Raw genomic sequence first — 17,128 nt, forward strand, 5'->3', positions numbered from 1 at the left:
ATGTGGTGCTTCTATCACAAAGTGCCCAATTGAGTCTACATGTTCAGCTTAGCCCCACCACTAGTATACATTTCTCCATTCCTTCATATTAACACCGAAATCATACTAAATAGTGTTTTTGTCTGTAAATAGTTGCGTGACAAAGTCCTAAAATTTCAGAAGGATAAAAAACCTGTTTTGAAATTATGGTTTTGCTAAATTTACCACAGTTTTCCCTATTAAAGTTAAATAATTTTGACTTTGTGTCATACTGCATAAGTGTACACATTTTTTATTTATAAATGCAGTTTTGAGAGTTCAAACGTGACAGTGACACTTGGCTAAATGAATCACACTGACCTTGAAGTGATTTGTTGGGGTGGAAGTGGAGTTAACTTCAAGGCGAGTAGTGAACGAAGACTATAGAGGCAATTGATGGCCTTTGGAGTGGCGTGCACATTGTAATAACTGTGTGCCTGTGTGTGTGACCCGGGTCAGGCGCTTTTTCCCTAGCCCCCGACGCGACTAATCCAGTCGAGGGGGAAGACTGCATCTCCCTGCTGGTGGGCGTGCCGCTGCGAGTCAAGTGTCCTCAGTCATCCATCGTCTCACAAATTGGGTCACTCTGATCCGAACGACCCGCAGACTCAGTGCGCTGCACCCTGGAAAAATGCGATCATATTCGTTATTACTGTAAATGGATATGGACGTCAACATGCTGTTTTTGACTTTACTGATGTGTTACAATCCGTATGTTTTTGGACAGTTTGAGGATATTAACATTGAGGAGGATCTTTCTCCTGACTTGACCGACTTTGATTTGGATATTGTGAGTGTCATTTCAACTCTGAACTATTTCATTTGGCAACATTGATATATATTTTGAGCGCTTCATTAGAGCACTATTTAACAAATCGATTTGGTTTCCCATCTCAGTCTCCCCGTAGAGTGCCTCGCCAGGTGAAATCCATGCTTATTAAGGTAAAGATTACAAAGTTGAATGTCTTGACATGTCTTCCCGTATGCATCTTTTGCGCTCTTGTGCGTCATTTGGTGTAGCCTAGGCTACTGTAGACTAAATATCAACCACATTCATTCTCAAAGAGATCTGCATACTGTTGTTCATTGATAACAATTGAAGAATATGTCAGAAAAAGTATTTCGTGAAAGCAGAGTAGAGGGATGGGTAGTTCAGCTCTGCAGTTAATCATCCTCGAAAACTCTCCTCGGGTGTGACACGCAAAGACCTGCCAAGCGCACTGGGCTGTACGCCAGATACGTGGAAATCGCTGGACATCTATCCAGAAATACATTCCAAAATATTTTTAAATATCCCGCCAACGTGGTGATAAGGAGTTTGGAACGATTTCCACTGGAAATGAACGGAATAGAACAGTGGAAATGCGCAGCATGTGTGTGTGCGTGCGTGAAAGCAGTGCTGTGCTGTCCCATCGATGAGACTTGAAAAACATCAATCACTGACAGATTTAAATTAACCAAATGTATTACAAACCAATCAAACCTAAAGTATAAGCAATACACGTGAACCTAACATGTTGATGTCCAACCGTGTAGGAGACCAAACCGCATATCCAGGAGCTGTCGGTGAAGACCACCATTATCTCCCGATACGCCTTCACGGCGGTGTCGTGCACCATGCTCAACCGGCACTCCGCCGCTGCCGAGGGCGTCTTCCAGTTCCTGATTCCCAAGAACGCCTATGTCTCGAACTTTACCATGTAAGCGCCAAAACGCAACAGATGCGTAATTGCGAATTGGTAGTTTTATTGTAGCCTAGATAGATGCTTCTGGGTAATAGATCATGTCATTCTGAGTCTAATGTTGTTCAGACTGTGTACACTGGTTGGAAGTGAACTACAATGGATCTTTTCCCTCTCAATTTATGTTGATGTCTTATTTATTTTCTCAGTTTATTGTTGTGTGATTACTACTCCTCTTTGCCATTTTCTCCCTCTTCCCATGGCATGTCTTTGTGGCCAGTCAATCATTGTGTGGGTTTATGAGGGCTCTGTTGCTATGGGAGAGGTTAGTGTGGGGCCTGTGACTGTTCAATAGTTCAGAGGTCATTTACTGTGTTGTGGTCACAAGCCTTCATTCATCTACATTTACTAGATTGTTCACTGGACTATGAGAGACAAGTCCAGAAGCCTCTGAAGAAGCCTGTGAATTGCAACATATGTCTTTGATATGTTTGCCTGTATAATTTTATGTATCACAGTAATATATGCCTACCACAATGAACTGAGGGTTTTTCCAGTGATTCTTTGACAGAGTTTTGCCATGGATGGTTTACTTACTCTGGTGGTGCTTATCATCACCTCCACTCTTAACCCCTGACCTCTGACCTCTACCCTGAACACAGGATCATTGGGGGGCGTGTCTACCCCAGTGAGGTCAAGCCCAAGGAGAAGAAGGTCAAACAGGGGAAGGGCAGTGAGGCCAAACCCAAGAACAAGGAGGCAGGTGAACAGAGGTAAAGTGTGTGTGCTTGTGTGTGTGCGTGTGTGTGTGTGTGTGTGTGTGTGTGTGTGTGTGTGTGTGTGTGTGTGTGTGTGTGTGTGTGTGTGTGTGTGTGTGTGTGTGTGTGTGTGTGTGTGTGTGTGTGTGTGTGTGTGTGTGTGTGTGTGTGAGAGAATGTGTTCTTGTGTGTGTGTATGGCCAGTCACCAGTGTCTAACCTTGTCTGCCAGTACAACCTCTAGAGTCCTCTAGAGTCACTTGCTACTACTCTGCCAGTAGAAACAGGTTTATATCCCATCTAAAAAACGATTTTATTGAACTGTTCCTGTTAAAAAACAATATCCCACAGATGAATACAGTAATCTACACATACTTAGGGTAAAAAAATAGTTTTTAGACACAAGTGTAAACTTAATGGAGTAAGGCCATTAAATGAGTTGGTCTGATGGTGCCGTCTGATGTCATCGGTCTCCACCTTGTTTTTGGGAACAATAGAGGAGCAATAGAGAACCAAAGAGGAAAGGCTTCTGTGTTAAATGAGGTGAAAAGGAGACTGGAGTGCGATTTCAAACACCAGCCTGACCACAAAACATGTGTTTCTGACCTGCCTGGAGTTGAGTAGCAGGGCTGGATCATTTATTTTGATTTATTTCACCTTTATTTAACCAAGTAAGCTAGTTGAGAACAATGTTCTCATTTGCAACTGTGACCTGGCCAAGATAAAGCAAAGCAGTGTGACACAGGCAACAACACAGAGTTACACATGGAGTAAACAATAAACAAGTCAATGACACAGTAGAAAAAATAAAGTCAATATACAGTGTGTGCAAAAGGCATGAGGAGGTAGGCAATAAATAGGCCATAGGAGCGAATAATTACAATTTAGCAGATGAACACAGCTGTAGGCCCGGGGTTGGAGTAGCCAGGAGGAAGGCATGGCCAGCCGTTGAGAAATGCATATTGAAACTTTAGATTATCATGGATTTATCAGTGGTGACCGTGTTACCTAGCCTCAGTGCAGTGGGCAGCTGGGATGAGGTACTCTTGTTCTTCATGGACTTTACAGTGTCCCAAAACATTTTGGAGTTAGAGCTACAGGATGCAAATTTCTGCTTGAAAAAGCTGGCCTTTGCTTTCCTGACTGACTGTGTGTATTGGTTCCTGACTTCCCTGAACAGTTGGATATCGCGGGGACTATTCGATGCTATTGCAGTCCGCCACTATTGCAGTCCGTCAGGACTGGAGTGAACCAAGGGCTATATCTGTTCTTAGTTCTGCATTTTTTGAACGGGGCATGCTTATCTAAGATGGTGAGGAAATTACTTTTAAAGAATGACCAGGCATCCTCGACTGACAGGATGAGGTCAATATCCTTCCAGGATACCCGGGCCAGGTTGATTAGAAAGGCCTGCTCGCAGAAGTGTTTTAGGGAGCGTTTGACAGTGATGAGGGGTGGTCGTTTGACCGCGGATCCATAGCGGATACAGGCAATGAGGCAGTGATCGCTGAGATCGTGATTGAAAACAGCGGAGGTGTATTTGGAAGGCAAGTTGGTCAGGATAATGTCTATGAGGGTGCCCATGTTTACAGATTTAGGGTTGTACCTGGTGGGTTCCTTGATGATTTGTGTGAGATTGAGGGCATCTAGCGTAGATTGTAGGACTGCCGGGGTGTTAAGCATATCCCAGTTTAGGTCACCTAACAGAACGAACACTGAAGCTAGATGGGGGGGGGGGGCGATCAATTTACAAATGGTGTCCAGGGCACAGCTGGGAGCGGAGGGGGGTCGATAGCAGGCGGCAACAGTGAGAGACTTATTTCTGGAGAGGTTCATGTTTAAAATTAAAAGTTCAAACTGTTTGGGTATAGACCTGGAAAGTATGACAGAACTTTGCAGTTTATCTCTGCAGTAGATTGCAACTCCTCCCCCTTTGCCAGTTCTATCTTGACGGATTGGAGACTTGAAATGAAGAGACTGGAAATTAAGAATTATTGTCACATAAATCTGTGACCAGTCTCTGACAGAAATAAATTACATCATGCTTCTACTTGCCAGGCCATAAAATTACACTTTTAAAATGAAATCAGATTTACAAAGAGGGTATTCAAATTTCACAGAGAGGGAAGGGGAGAGGAGAGTGATAGAAAGAGTAAAGGAGAACAGGAGGGAGAAAATAAAGAAGGAGGGAGAGATGTAGATAGGTAGAGGAATGGAAATGTTGGCTGAGGCTGAGTCCCGTGAGGAGAGCTCCTGGCAGTCACTGCCCTTCCACACTGACGATGTCACTACTTGGAATGACTCATTCCCTACTCCTCCTCTTCCCCAACTATTTCTCTCCCTTTTTCTTTCCTCTATATTCTTCTTATTTTTTCCTCCATTCCTCCCCTCTCCTCTCCCCCGTCTCTCTCTCCTCCTCCACTCTCTCCTCCATCAGTAGCGAACCAGAGGTGGAGGTGTTCAGGATGGGGGCCAGTATCCCAGGTCGTAACCGGGCCATGTTCATGCTGACCTATGAGGAGCTGCTCCAGAGGAGGCTGGGGAGGTATGAGCATGTGACCAGCCTGAGACCCCTGCAGCTGGTCAGCCGTCTCAGTGTGGACGTCACCATTGTGGATCACTCCACCATCACCCACCTGGAAGTGCTGCCACTGCGCAACGGCAAGAGCAACACGGCAGTAGCCAGTAGTGCCAGTGCAGCGAAGACACCTGGTACAGTTTGAGTGTGGGATGTGTTGAGTCTGTGCTTTGTCCATACTAGGTGTGCATTCTGAAAGTATTCAGACCCTTTTACTTTCTCCACATTTTGTTACATTACAGCCTTCTTAAATGGATTAAACAAATATTTTTCCTCCTCAAGCTACACACAATAACCCATAATGACAAAGCAAAAACAGGTTTTTAGAAACGTTTGCAAATGTATTAAAAATTTAAAAACAGAAATACCTTATTTACATACGTATTCAGACCCTTTGCTATGAGACTCGAAATTGAGCTCAGGTACATCCTGTTTCCATTGATCGTCCTTGAGATGTTTCTACAACTTGATTGGAGTCCACCTATGGTCAATTCAATTGATTGGACATGATTTGGAAAGGCACACACCTGTTTATATAAGGTCCCACAGTTGACAGTGCATATCAGAGCAAAAAGCAAGAAGAGCTCAGGAGTTCCTCTGTGGGGATGGGAGAATCTTCCAGAAGGACACTATCCCTACGGTAGGACACTATCCCTACGGTGAAGCATGGTGGTGGAGGCATCATGTTGTGAGAGGTTTTTCAGCGGCGGGGATTGGGTGACTAGTCAAGATCGAGGGAAGATGAACGGAACAAAGTACAGAGAGATCCTTGATGAAAACCTGCTCAGGACCTCAGACTGGGGCAAAGGTTCACCTTCCAACAGGACAACAACCCTAAGCACACAGCCAAAACAACGCAGGAGTGGCTTCGGGACAAGTCTCTGAATGTCCTTGAGTGGCCCAGCCAGAGCCCGGACTTGAACCCGATCAAACATCTCTGGAGAGACCTGAAAATAGCTGTGCAGCGACAATCCCCATCCAACCTGACAGAGCTTGAAAGGCTCTGCAGAGAAGAATGTGAGAAATTCCCCAAATACAGGTGTGCCAAGCTTGCAGCGTCATAGCCAAGAAGACTCGAGAATACAATTGCTTCCAAAGGTGCTTCAACAAAGTACTGTGTCAAGGGTATGAATACTTATGTAAATGTGATGTTTCAGCTTTTTACAAAAATGTCTAAAAAACAGTTTTTGCTTTGTCATTATGAGGTATTGTGTGTAGATTGATGGGGGGGGGGAATTGTTTTAAATAAATGCTAGCATAATGCTGTAGCGTAACAAAATGTGGAAAATGTCAAGGGGTCTGAATATTAAGCGAATGCACTGTATCTAACATTATAAATAGTTCTGCAGCGATATTGGCACCTCTGAAAATGCTTGGCCAATGCTCAAATGTTCAGATTCCAACTTCATTTATTTAACCTTCCTATGGGCAATGTTGAGCATCTCTAGTTTAGCACACCCTTCCCTACAAACACACACACATGCGCATGCGCACACACACACACACACACACACACACACACACACACACACACACACACACACACACACACACACACACACACACACACACACACACACACACACACACACACACACACACACACACCTCCCAGCTTTATCTCACACACACTTAATGTTTCCCTCCCACCAGCCAAGCCTGCTCTTCCCGTTTCCACGGTGATCAAACAAAATAAGACGTTCTGTAGGATCACCTTCAGCCCCAACATCGTTCAGCAGGCTAAGATCACCACCAGTGGCATGCTGGGAGAGTTTGTGGTGCACTATGACGTGGAGAGAGAGCTGGGGATAGGAGACATACAGGTCAGATTTCACACACCAAAAACACACACACACACACACACCCACACACACACATCCAACACTCCCGCGATTAGTGCAAATGTGTCATGCCATGACCAGACCTGTCCAGACATGGTAGATAGAAACATGTTAAACCATTTAGCTCCGCTTCACAGTATACATGAAAACTGCATGCATTAATCAGGGATCAAACAGGACAAATGCACATCTCTCTGGTTCTCACACACTCTCACACATCCTGGTCCCATGGCCTTCATCCACCGTCAACACATTCATTTTCCAGCACCATATCCAACCCCTCCCGGGTCACTCTACAACCACACCGTCAGTCCAGCAGCCCTGTGGACACTGTGTTGGTGGGCTCTGTTTTACTGCTCATGGCTACTGAGAACTGTCTAACCTTTTTCTTGTTCTCTCTCAGGTTCTGAACGGCCATTTTGTGCACTACTTCGCCCCCAAGGATCTGCCGGTGGTGCCCAAGAACGTGGTGTTTGTGATCGACACCAGTGCCTCTATGCTGGGCACCAAGATCAGACAGGTAGCCGGTTACGGTCAAACCCTTCTCATCACACCATTGTCCACTGCTTACTAGATAGGGTCAAGATATCTTGTTCTCTCCTTCTCCTTTTGTTGTTGTTGTTAAACATGGTTTCCTTCTGTATACAATGATCACACATATATACTGTATAGCTTATGGGGAATCTGTGGGTTTTAATAAATTCCAGGTGGAGTCAACATTAGTTCTACTTTGGTCCTTCACATCTCTGTGATCAAGCCTTAACGATCCTGAGAGATCCCGAGTTAGTGTAGCAGCGGATGATAAATACGACCCCCAGTCCGCCCCCTCTCCGGTCTCTGGCGCAATACTCCCACACTGGTCTGGTAATATCAAAATCAGATCCTTCCTTCTGGGAGATTGCGTTATAATCCCTCTGGTATCATCTGATACTTCATCTGAGCAGCTGCTCCACTGCAGATCCAGAAACCCAAAGACTTAGAGTGGCAAAAACAGAAAAGAGAAACTGATTCATGCACACTCTGAAAAACTGGAAACATGCTCAAAGTTCACTATTGTAGTTGTATTGAATTGAATTGAATGCTATGGAGGAGAGGCGTCATTGTCTTTGGCATAATTTAAACCCTCCAGATGACAGCATCGTCTGGAGTGATCCCTTCCCCTTTTCCCTCCACCCCCAGTGGACCACTCTGTAGTGAACAAGTGGGCTTTGATCTCTCCCTACAATAGAGCACTCAGTCTGTCTATGGCTCTGACTCTTGCCCCCTACAGTCTATAGGCATCTGGTAACCCATCTAACTCTATCACACCCACTCAACTACTGATTTCATATTCACTATTAATTTGGTAGGATTTTCATTCTGCGCAACTTCTAAACCCCAGTACAGTTGAGAAACAAGCTGTAGCATGGATACGGTAAATAGTTGTGGTGTGTGTGTTTCCGTGCGTGTGTGTGTGTGTGTGTGTGTGTGTGTGTGTGTGTGTGTGTGTGTGTGTGTGTGTGTGTGTGTGTGTGTGTGTGTGTGTGTGTGTGTGTGTGTGTGTGTGCGTGAGGGGGTGAGTGAAACCGTTTCTGAACTAAGGAACGGAATCTCACAGCTGTTTCTAAGGGCTGGGTCTTTCAATGGCAGTGTCAGGTTAAACCCAACCATTGCAGAGTTGGCATGACAACAATACTGCTCACAAAAACCATGACTAAAACATTACATCTAGGTCATTACCACTGTATTGGTGCTAACATAAACCATGACCATGTGTGTTATAATAGCCTTTTGTGTGACAAGGTGTCTCTTCCTGTTGGGGCAAAGTTTTCCAGGCCTGTTTGGTTCTCTCGCATGAACACAACTGAATAGAATGATTTTGCACGAAGGCAAAGGTATTACAATGATGTCATTTGATTTATTGATGAAAGCAAAACCAAAATGTTCTCTCTCTCTCTCGCCCCTCTCCCTCCCTCTCTCTCAGACTAAGGATGCCCTGTTCACTATCCTAAGGGACCTGCGTCCAGGCGACCGGTTTAACTTTGTCAGCTTCTCCAACCGTATCAAGGTGTGGCAGCCCAACCGCCTGGTCCCTGTCACGCCTCTCAACGTCCGAGACGCCAAGAAGTTCATCTATATGCTCCAACCCACTGGAGGTGAGAGAGATAGAGACACAGCAGTGCATTCTGGGATAGAGGAAGATTAGTTCTTTCACTGATAGGACTAATCAGAATCATTTAGGGGTGATTATATTTGTCCGCTCTAACCTCAAGATTTCCTGCCGCCCCTATGGAGTTCTTTCTCTTACTCAACCCCCATTTTTAAATCACTACTAACCACTATTTCCCAAGATCAATCTCTCTCTCCATCTCTCCTCTGCCAGGCACTGACATCAACGGTGGCATACAGACGGGCTCCTCATTGCTAAGCGGCTATCTGAACGCCGATCCAGACGCCAACCACAACAGTGTGTCTCTCATCATCTTCCTGACAGACGGGCGGCCCACGGTGGGCGAACTGCAGTCTCCCAGCATCCTCAGCAGCGCGCGGGCGGCGGTGAAGGAGCAGTTCTGCGTGTTCACCATTGGGATGGGGAACGATGTGGACTACAGGCTTCTGGAACGCATGGCCCTGGAAAACTGTGGGATGATGAGGAGGATACATGAGGATTCAGACGCCAGCACCATGCTCAAAGGGTACGGGGGTGAGAGAGAGAGAGTGAGAATGAGAGAGAGAGAGAGAGAGAGAGAGAGAGAGAGAGAGAGAGAGAATGAGAGAGTGAGAGAGAGAGAGAGACAGCTAGTACAGAGGCGAAGGCAGAGGTGGTTAGAATTGATTCATTATAATCCATTATAGTCAAATGGTATAGAGAAGGTCAGGGGGTGAGATAAAGGAATAGGAATGAGTGAAAGAATAACCAATGATACACGTACTGAGAGAAGGCTCTTCTTGAACTGCAATCTTTCAAACCAAACCAAACACACACAGACACACACTCGGCGACAGTCTTACTGGACACTTTTCTGAAGTGTTAGTTTAGGAGGGGAGGAATGTGTGTGACTGTGTGTTGTGAAAGGGCAGTCTGGGTATGTCTGAGGGGTTAATTGATAGCATCCTGAGATAATAACAGAGGAGAGACCTAGCTGAGTCAACACACAGTTAAAGAGGTGAGGAGGTTTACTGTGCTACGGTCCAAGGCCTGGCTGGAAAACCAACATATTACAAACACACACTGGTTGTGTCCAAAATGGCACCCCATTCCCTAATCCCTACAGAGTGCACTCCTTATGACCAGGAACCACAGGGTGACATTTGGGACACAGGCATGCTCTCCTCAATACATCACTGTCCCTAACCGGATCTCTGGGGGGGGTGAGTGTGTGTACACAGTCACACAGACATTTGAGGCCCCTAGAGCATATAAGAGAGTAGCACACACAATGTCTTGATTCTTGTGTCCATGATACAGTGAAGTAGCTGAGGTCTAGACCTCTACTGGGCGCTAGATTCTCAACATGTTATAACATGGTAAGACATATTATAACATTGGATGTTACTTCTATTCCCTCTTTCACTTTTCCATATCTCTCTCTCTCTCTCTCTCTCTCTCTCTCTCTCTCCCCCCATGTCCCTCCCTCCCTCTCTCTTCCTCTAGGTTTTATGATGAGATAGGCACTCCACTGCTCTCTGACATCAGGGTGAATTACACAGAGGACTCGGTCCAGTACGTCACCCAGCACCTCTTCACCAACTATTTCAACGGCTCAGAGATCGTCATCGCCGGCAAATTGACCAATCAAAGTGCAGACTCCCTGCACGTCCAGGTCACCGCCAGCAACAGCGACAAGAGCATCGTCCTGGAGACAGACGTGGCGTTACGGCAAAGGGAGGTGGAGACGGAGAGGCACGTGAAGGAGGCGGCGGCCGGGGTGGGGTCAGGGGACACAGGGGCGGGCACGACAGGGTCAGTGGCGGATGATTTCGTGGAGCGTGTATGGGGTTTCCTGAGTGTGAAGGAGGGGTTGAGGTCCAGGCTGAAGAGCCAGACCAGCAGGGAGAGAGAGGGACATACCCAGCAGGCGACTAACCTCTCCCTGACATACCACTTCCTCACGCCCCTCACCTCCCTGGTGGTGGAAAAACCTCAGGTGCTGGCCGACGGAACCATGGCCGCGGATACACCCACCCCCACCCCTGTAACCACAGAGACAAATAAGAAGGCTGTTTCAGCCAATGAGCTGTCGGATGAGATGGAAGGGGAGGAAGACACAGCCCAGAGCCTGCACTTGAAGAAAGACCAGCCGGGTGGACAGAGTTCCACAGTTACCAAGACAACGGGTTAGCAGGCTTGAGGCTTTTGTTTCTGACTTAATCCATTTGATCAAATGCTTCCTGTTATCGATGCCAATGCCAACAAATAGAAACTGAGAGGAAGTATTGGACTATTGAAAACATATGACCTGTACAAATCAAAGTCTGTTTTGTCTATAGCTAAAGTTTTGAAGAGGCCAGCCCAAAAATCTGTAACCATCTCCAAAACATCAGGTTAGTGGTTCTGAGGCTCTGTTAGAGGGAGGGGGACTGGAGAAAGGTACAGTAGACTCTCTCTACTCTCTGTGTGGGCCGACTTTAAGTTAGGAACCCAGTCAGACACACAGCAATCATTACAGACAGTCAAGGGGTCGGAGATGTCTATTTACTCTGAAACTGAACTACAGAATGTTTACATGGGCTAATTGAAGTATCTGCACTGGGCCTGGTACTGGGAAGTACTCACAAACACACACACACACACACACACACAGTCACAGGAATACACACACATGTGTGTGCACACACACACACACACCAAACCTCACACACACTGAGACTGAGAGAGAGGTCAGTAGACTGAAGAAGACACGTGAGATGACATCAATGACCCTGTCATTACTGCTGCTCTCTCATCTCATGAATTTGCACTTAGCTCAGGTCTCACAGGCCCATTCAAAGCAGGAAACAACTAACAACCTACAGCTAACTGCCTACAACTAACAGCCAACAGCTAACTGCCTACAACTAACTGCCTACAACTAACAGCCAACAACTAACTGCCTACAACTAACAGCCAACAACTAACTGCCTACAACTAACAGCCAACAGCTAACTGCCTACAACTAACAGCCAACAGCTAACTGCCTACAACTAACTGCCAACAGCTAACTGCCTACAGCTAACTGCCTACAACTAACAGCCAACAGCTAACTGCCTACAACTAACTGCCTACAACTAACTGCCTACAGCTAACTGCCTACAACTAACAGCCAACAGCTAACTGCCTACAACTAACTGCCTACAACTAACAGCCAACTGCCTACAACTAACTGCCTACAACTAACAGCCAACTGCCTACAACTAACAGCCAACAGCTAACTGCCTACAACTAACTGCCTACAGCTAACTGCCTACAACTAACTGCCAACAGCTAACTGCCTACAACTAACTGCCTACAACTAACTGCCTACAAGTAACTGCCTACAACTAACAGCCAACAGCTAACTGCCTACAACTAACTGCCTACAACTAACAGCCAACAGCTAACTGCCTACAACTAACTGCCTACAACTAACTGCCTACAACTAACTGCCTACAACTAACAGCCAACAGCTAACTGCCTACAACTAACTGCCTATAGCTAACTGCCTACAACTAACTGCCTACAACTAACTGCCTACAACTAACTGCCTACAACTAACTGCCTACAGCTAACTGCCTACAACTAACTGCCTACAACTAACAGCCAACAGCTAACTGCCTACAACTAACTGCCTACAACTAACAGCCAACAGCTAACTGCCTACAACTAACTGCCAACAGCTAACTGCCTACAACTAACTGCCTACAACTAACAGCCAACAGCTAACTGCCTACAACTAACTGCCTACAACTAACAGCCAACAGCTAACTGCCTACAACTAACAGCCAACAGCTAACTGCCTACAACTAACTGCCTACAACTAACTGCCTACAACTAACTGCCTACAACTAACAGCCAACAGCTAACTGCCTACAACTAACTGCCTACAACTAACTGCCTACAACTAACTGCCTACAACTAACAGCCAACAGCTAACTGCCTACAACTAACTGCCTACAACTAACAGCCAACAGCTAACTGCCTACAGCTAACTGCCTACAACTAACTGCCTACAACTAACTGCCTACAACTAACTGCCTACAACTAACTGCCTACAACTAACAGCCTACAATTTACAGCCAACAGCTAACTGCCTACAACTAACAGCCAACAGCTAACTGCCTACAACTAACTGCCTACAATTGACAGCCAACAGCTAACTGCCTACAACTAACTGCCTACAATTTACAGCCTACACTGGTATCTGGTGATATCTGATTATACATACGCTATAGTCATTTGTGCTTCAGACCCACAGATATATACAGAAAAGTGTATTTATCAGACCTGGGTTCAAATACTATTTAATGTAGTACAACTACTATTTCCAAACAAGTATTAATATCCTCAAATACTCCCATACCCAGGTATTTGAAAAAAACCGTTCAAATACAATTTGGTCGACTATTTGATTTTTACAAAAAAATCATTCAGATACTCAAATAAAAGTACTTGTTTTGGCTGTGTATTTGAAAATGTTATACATTTCAAATACTGCAATACACATGTATTTGAATCCATATGCATAGATGTACTATCTCCTCATATACCCTCATATTCAATACCAGTGTCTCCCTATCCCGTCTCTCTCACACCAACCCCCTTGCCACAGCAGACGGCGATCCCCACTTTGTGGTTGAGTTCCCCCTCAGTAAACTGACTGTGTGTTTCAACATCAACGGAGAGCCAGGACACATTCTCAGAATGGTATCTGACCACAAGCACTCTGGTAAGACTGTCCTCTCAAGAGATTCTGACTTTATGTTTGATGTTTGGTTATGTGTTTTCATATGATTTGTGTGGTCTATTTGTGTGTGTGATCGTGTGTGTGTGTATATGTGAGTCTAGGTGTGACAGTAAACGGTAAGCTGATAGGCGCCCCGGCACCAGCGGGCAGCCACAAACAGCACAGGACATACTTCAGCACCATTACCATCGTGGTGAACCGACCCAAACGTTCCTACATCGAGGTCACCCCCAAGAAGGTCATTCTGGATGGACAGGACCGCCTGGTCCTGTCCTGCGACACCACAGTCTCCGTGGAGAGTGGCGGGCTTGCGGTGACGATAGTGGGAAAGTCCACCGTGACCGTAACCATAGGAGGAACCATTCGTTTCGTCATACTGGTGCATCAGTACAAGAACCCTGCTCCTTATCAGAGAAACCACCTGGGATTTTACATCTCCAACAGCAAAGGGCTGTCACATGACTGTCATGGACTACTGGGTAGGTATCAGAAACTACTAGTAGTCGGTGGGAGAAGGGGTCTTGAGCCGACATGGATTTAGGCCCTAGTGAGGATTACCATTGGTTTGCCTATAGCTCTGTGGTTCCTTTCCATTCTGACCCTCTGTGATTCTACTTCCAGGTCAGTTTTTGTATGAGGAAGTGGGACTCGCAGAGCTTCCTGGCAATGCCATGGCAACAGGAGACAACAGCACGTCTGCACGGTCACCCATCCTGAAGGTCAAAGGGCGTTCAGTGCCGGTGGTCCAGAAGACCCGGCGTATCTACAGCGGACGTCAGAGCGTGGACTGCTGGTTCGCCAGGAACAACGCAGCCAAGCTGATCGACGGACAGTATGAAGATTATGTGGTGTCACACCTATTCGACACAGGCGATTGGCCCCACGGAAGTAACGGAGCCTGAGACAGGGGCCAATAAGGAGCCAGCAATGAACTTGTCCCACGCACACAGAAACTATAACCCCAGGTACAGCTATAGTAGCCAACATGCTCTTTTCATACCCTCTGATGCTAAACCTCTAAATCAGCTTTCTTTTTGACCCACATACTCACACTCCAAACACTACTCAACTACCCATAGTCACATAGAGGACTCATCTTTCGATCTGTGCCAAATACAGTTGAAGTCGGAAGTTTACATCCACTTATGTTGGAATCTTTAAACCCCCTTTTTCCAACCACTCCACAAATTTCTTGTTAACAAACTATAGTTTTGGCAAGTTGATTGGGACATCTACTTTGTGCATGACACAAGTCATTTTTCCAACAATTGTTTACAGACAGATTATTTCACTTAAAATTCACTGTATCTCAATTCCAATGGGTCAGAAGTTTACATACACTAAGTTGACTGTGCCTTTAAACAGCTTGGAAAATTCCAGAAAATGATGTCATGGCATTAGAAGCTTCTGATAGGCTAATTGACACAATTGGAGGTGTACCTGTGGATGTATTTCAAGGCCTACCTTCAAACTCAGTGCCTCTTTGCTTGACATCAGGCAAAATCAAAAGAAATCAGCCAAGACTTCAGATAAAAAAGTCTGGTTCATCCTTGGGAGCAATTTCCCAACGCCTGAAGGTACCACGTTCATCTGTACAAACAATAGTATGCAAGTATAAACACCATGGAACCACGCAGCCGTCATACATCTCAGGAAGGTGATGCGTTCTGTCTCCTAAAGATGAACGTACTTTGGTGCGAAAAATGCAAATCAATCCCAGAACAACAGCAAAGGACCTTGTGAAGATGCTTGAGGAAACCGGTACAGAAGTATCTATATCCACAGTAAAACGAGTCCTATATCGACATAACCTGAAAGGCCGCTCAGCAAGGAAGAAGCCACTGCTACAAAACCGCCATAAAAAAGCCAGACTACGGTTTGCAACTGCACATGGGGACAAAGGTCGTACTTTTTGGAGAAATGTCCTCTGGTCTGATGAAACAAAAATAGAACTGTTTGGCCATAATGACCATCGTTATGTTTGGAGGAGAAAGGGGGAGGCTTCCAAGCCAAAGTTAAAGCTTGGTTGCAAATGGGTCTTCCAAATGGACAATGACCCCAAGCATACTTACAAAGTTGTGGCAAAAAAACAACAACGAAAAAGTCAAGGTATTGGAGTGGCCATCACAAAGCCCTGACATCAATACTATAGAAAATGTGTGGGCAGAACTGAAAAAGCGTGTGCAAGCATGGAGGCCTACAAACCTGACTCAGTTACACCAGCTCTGTCAGGAGGAATGGGCCAAAATTCACCCAACTTATTGTAGGAAGCTTGTGGAAGGCTACCTGAATTTTTTTTATCAAGTTCAACAATTTAAAGGCAATGCTACCAAATACTAATTAAGTGTATGTAAACTTCTGACCCACTGGGAATGTGATGAAAGAAATGAAAGCTGAAATAAATCATTCTCTCTACTATTATTATGTCATTTCACATTCTTAAAATAAAGTGGTGATCCTATCTGACCTAAGACAGGGAATTCTTTACTAGGATTAAATATCAGGAATTGTGAAAAACTGAGTTTAAATGTATTTGGCTAAGGTGTATGTAAACTTCCGACTTCAACTGTAGCGTCTGTGACATCATGGGCAGTGCCATCTCCATTTTAAAGTAGTCAATTTTCTTCTTCACAATTGGCTGATCCCTCCTAATGACCCAGTAGGACATGACTCCAACTGGGTCACCAGGAGGGATCAGTTAATGAAGTTGGAAGTCCCACCCAGTTGACTTCATTAAAATGGTTGATGCCCTCAATAGCACAGCCCATTCTAACACAGCCTTTTGGCTACTAGAGGCCTCTATCATTTTCTATACTACTACCCCATCCACCCATCCCCCTCTAACCATGTCTTTCAATCCAATTCCTGTTGCCTACTTCCTGTTGTTTTTTCCTCAGGGGTATCTGCACTGAATAACCAACCATCAATATTCTTCAATATATTTTTGTACTATTTTTAATATAAATGTAATAAGGACATTGTTTGACGTGTATCGTTTTATACTGTCATTTTGTACATGTAAATATAACCTTTATTGAACCGGATGAACTTTTTGTGTGTTAAGGAAGTAAAACATAAAAACAATATTTATTTGTAAAGATCAACTTTTTTCTGAACAGCTCTAGATTGTGAGAACACTTGAAACATAATACTAACATTACCAAGTAAACAGTTCTATGAAAGTAACCAACAGTTAACACAAACATTTAGTATAAGTATGTGCTGTATGTGGCCCAAGCAGGAATCACACCCAAAACTAGTACTGTGCTCCATCCTACTGAATTAATCCCATCAGGGCTTTAAAGGAAATGTCCTCATGTTCTTAGAGCTCATATTCACGGTAAACGCTG

General features: G+C 45.1%; 1 protein-coding gene across 2 annotated transcripts; it reads left to right on the forward strand.

Annotated features, from left to right (window-relative positions):
- Window positions 1–581: 581 nt before the first annotated feature.
- Window positions 582–14,803, forward strand: LOC109910347 (inter-alpha-trypsin inhibitor heavy chain H5). Of its 2 annotated transcripts, none has more exons than XM_031831765.1 (14): window positions 582–808; window positions 916–960; window positions 1,555–1,718; window positions 2,363–2,473; window positions 4,895–5,169; window positions 6,689–6,858; window positions 7,280–7,396; window positions 8,840–9,011; window positions 9,239–9,551; window positions 10,511–11,193; window positions 11,347–11,400; window positions 13,644–13,760; window positions 13,880–14,257; window positions 14,400–14,803. In XM_031831765.1, exons 1-14 carry the CDS (start codon window positions 677–679, stop codon window positions 14,678–14,680), a joined length of 3,012 nt encoding a protein of 1,003 aa, XP_031687625.1. In that variant the 5' UTR covers window positions 582–676; the 3' UTR covers window positions 14,681–14,803. The 2 variants fall into 2 exon arrangements, with proteins under 2 accessions (XP_031687625.1, XP_031687626.1); XM_031831766.1 differs by having other exon boundaries at window positions 13,647–13,760.
- Window positions 14,804–17,128: the final 2,325 nt, after the last annotated feature.

This window comes from Oncorhynchus kisutch, linkage group LG9, assembly GCF_002021735.2.
Source record: "Oncorhynchus kisutch isolate 150728-3 linkage group LG9, Okis_V2, whole genome shotgun sequence".
In the NCBI taxonomy this organism is placed as follows: Eukaryota; Metazoa; Chordata; class Actinopteri; order Salmoniformes; family Salmonidae; genus Oncorhynchus; species Oncorhynchus kisutch.

Bases quoted from the DNA above. Each gene is read 5' to 3' on its own strand.
- LOC109910347 (XM_031831765.1), top strand. From the start codon at position 677: ATGGATATGGACGTCAACATGCTGTTTTTGACTTTACTGATGTGTTAC. The intron at 11,401-13,643 runs GTTAGTGGTTCT...CCCTTGCCACAG, and splicing joins AACCATCTCCAAAACATCAG to CAGACGGCGATCCCCACTTT. The intron at 14,258-14,399 runs GTAGGTATCAGA...TTCTACTTCCAG, and splicing joins TGACTGTCATGGACTACTGG to GTCAGTTTTTGTATGAGGAA.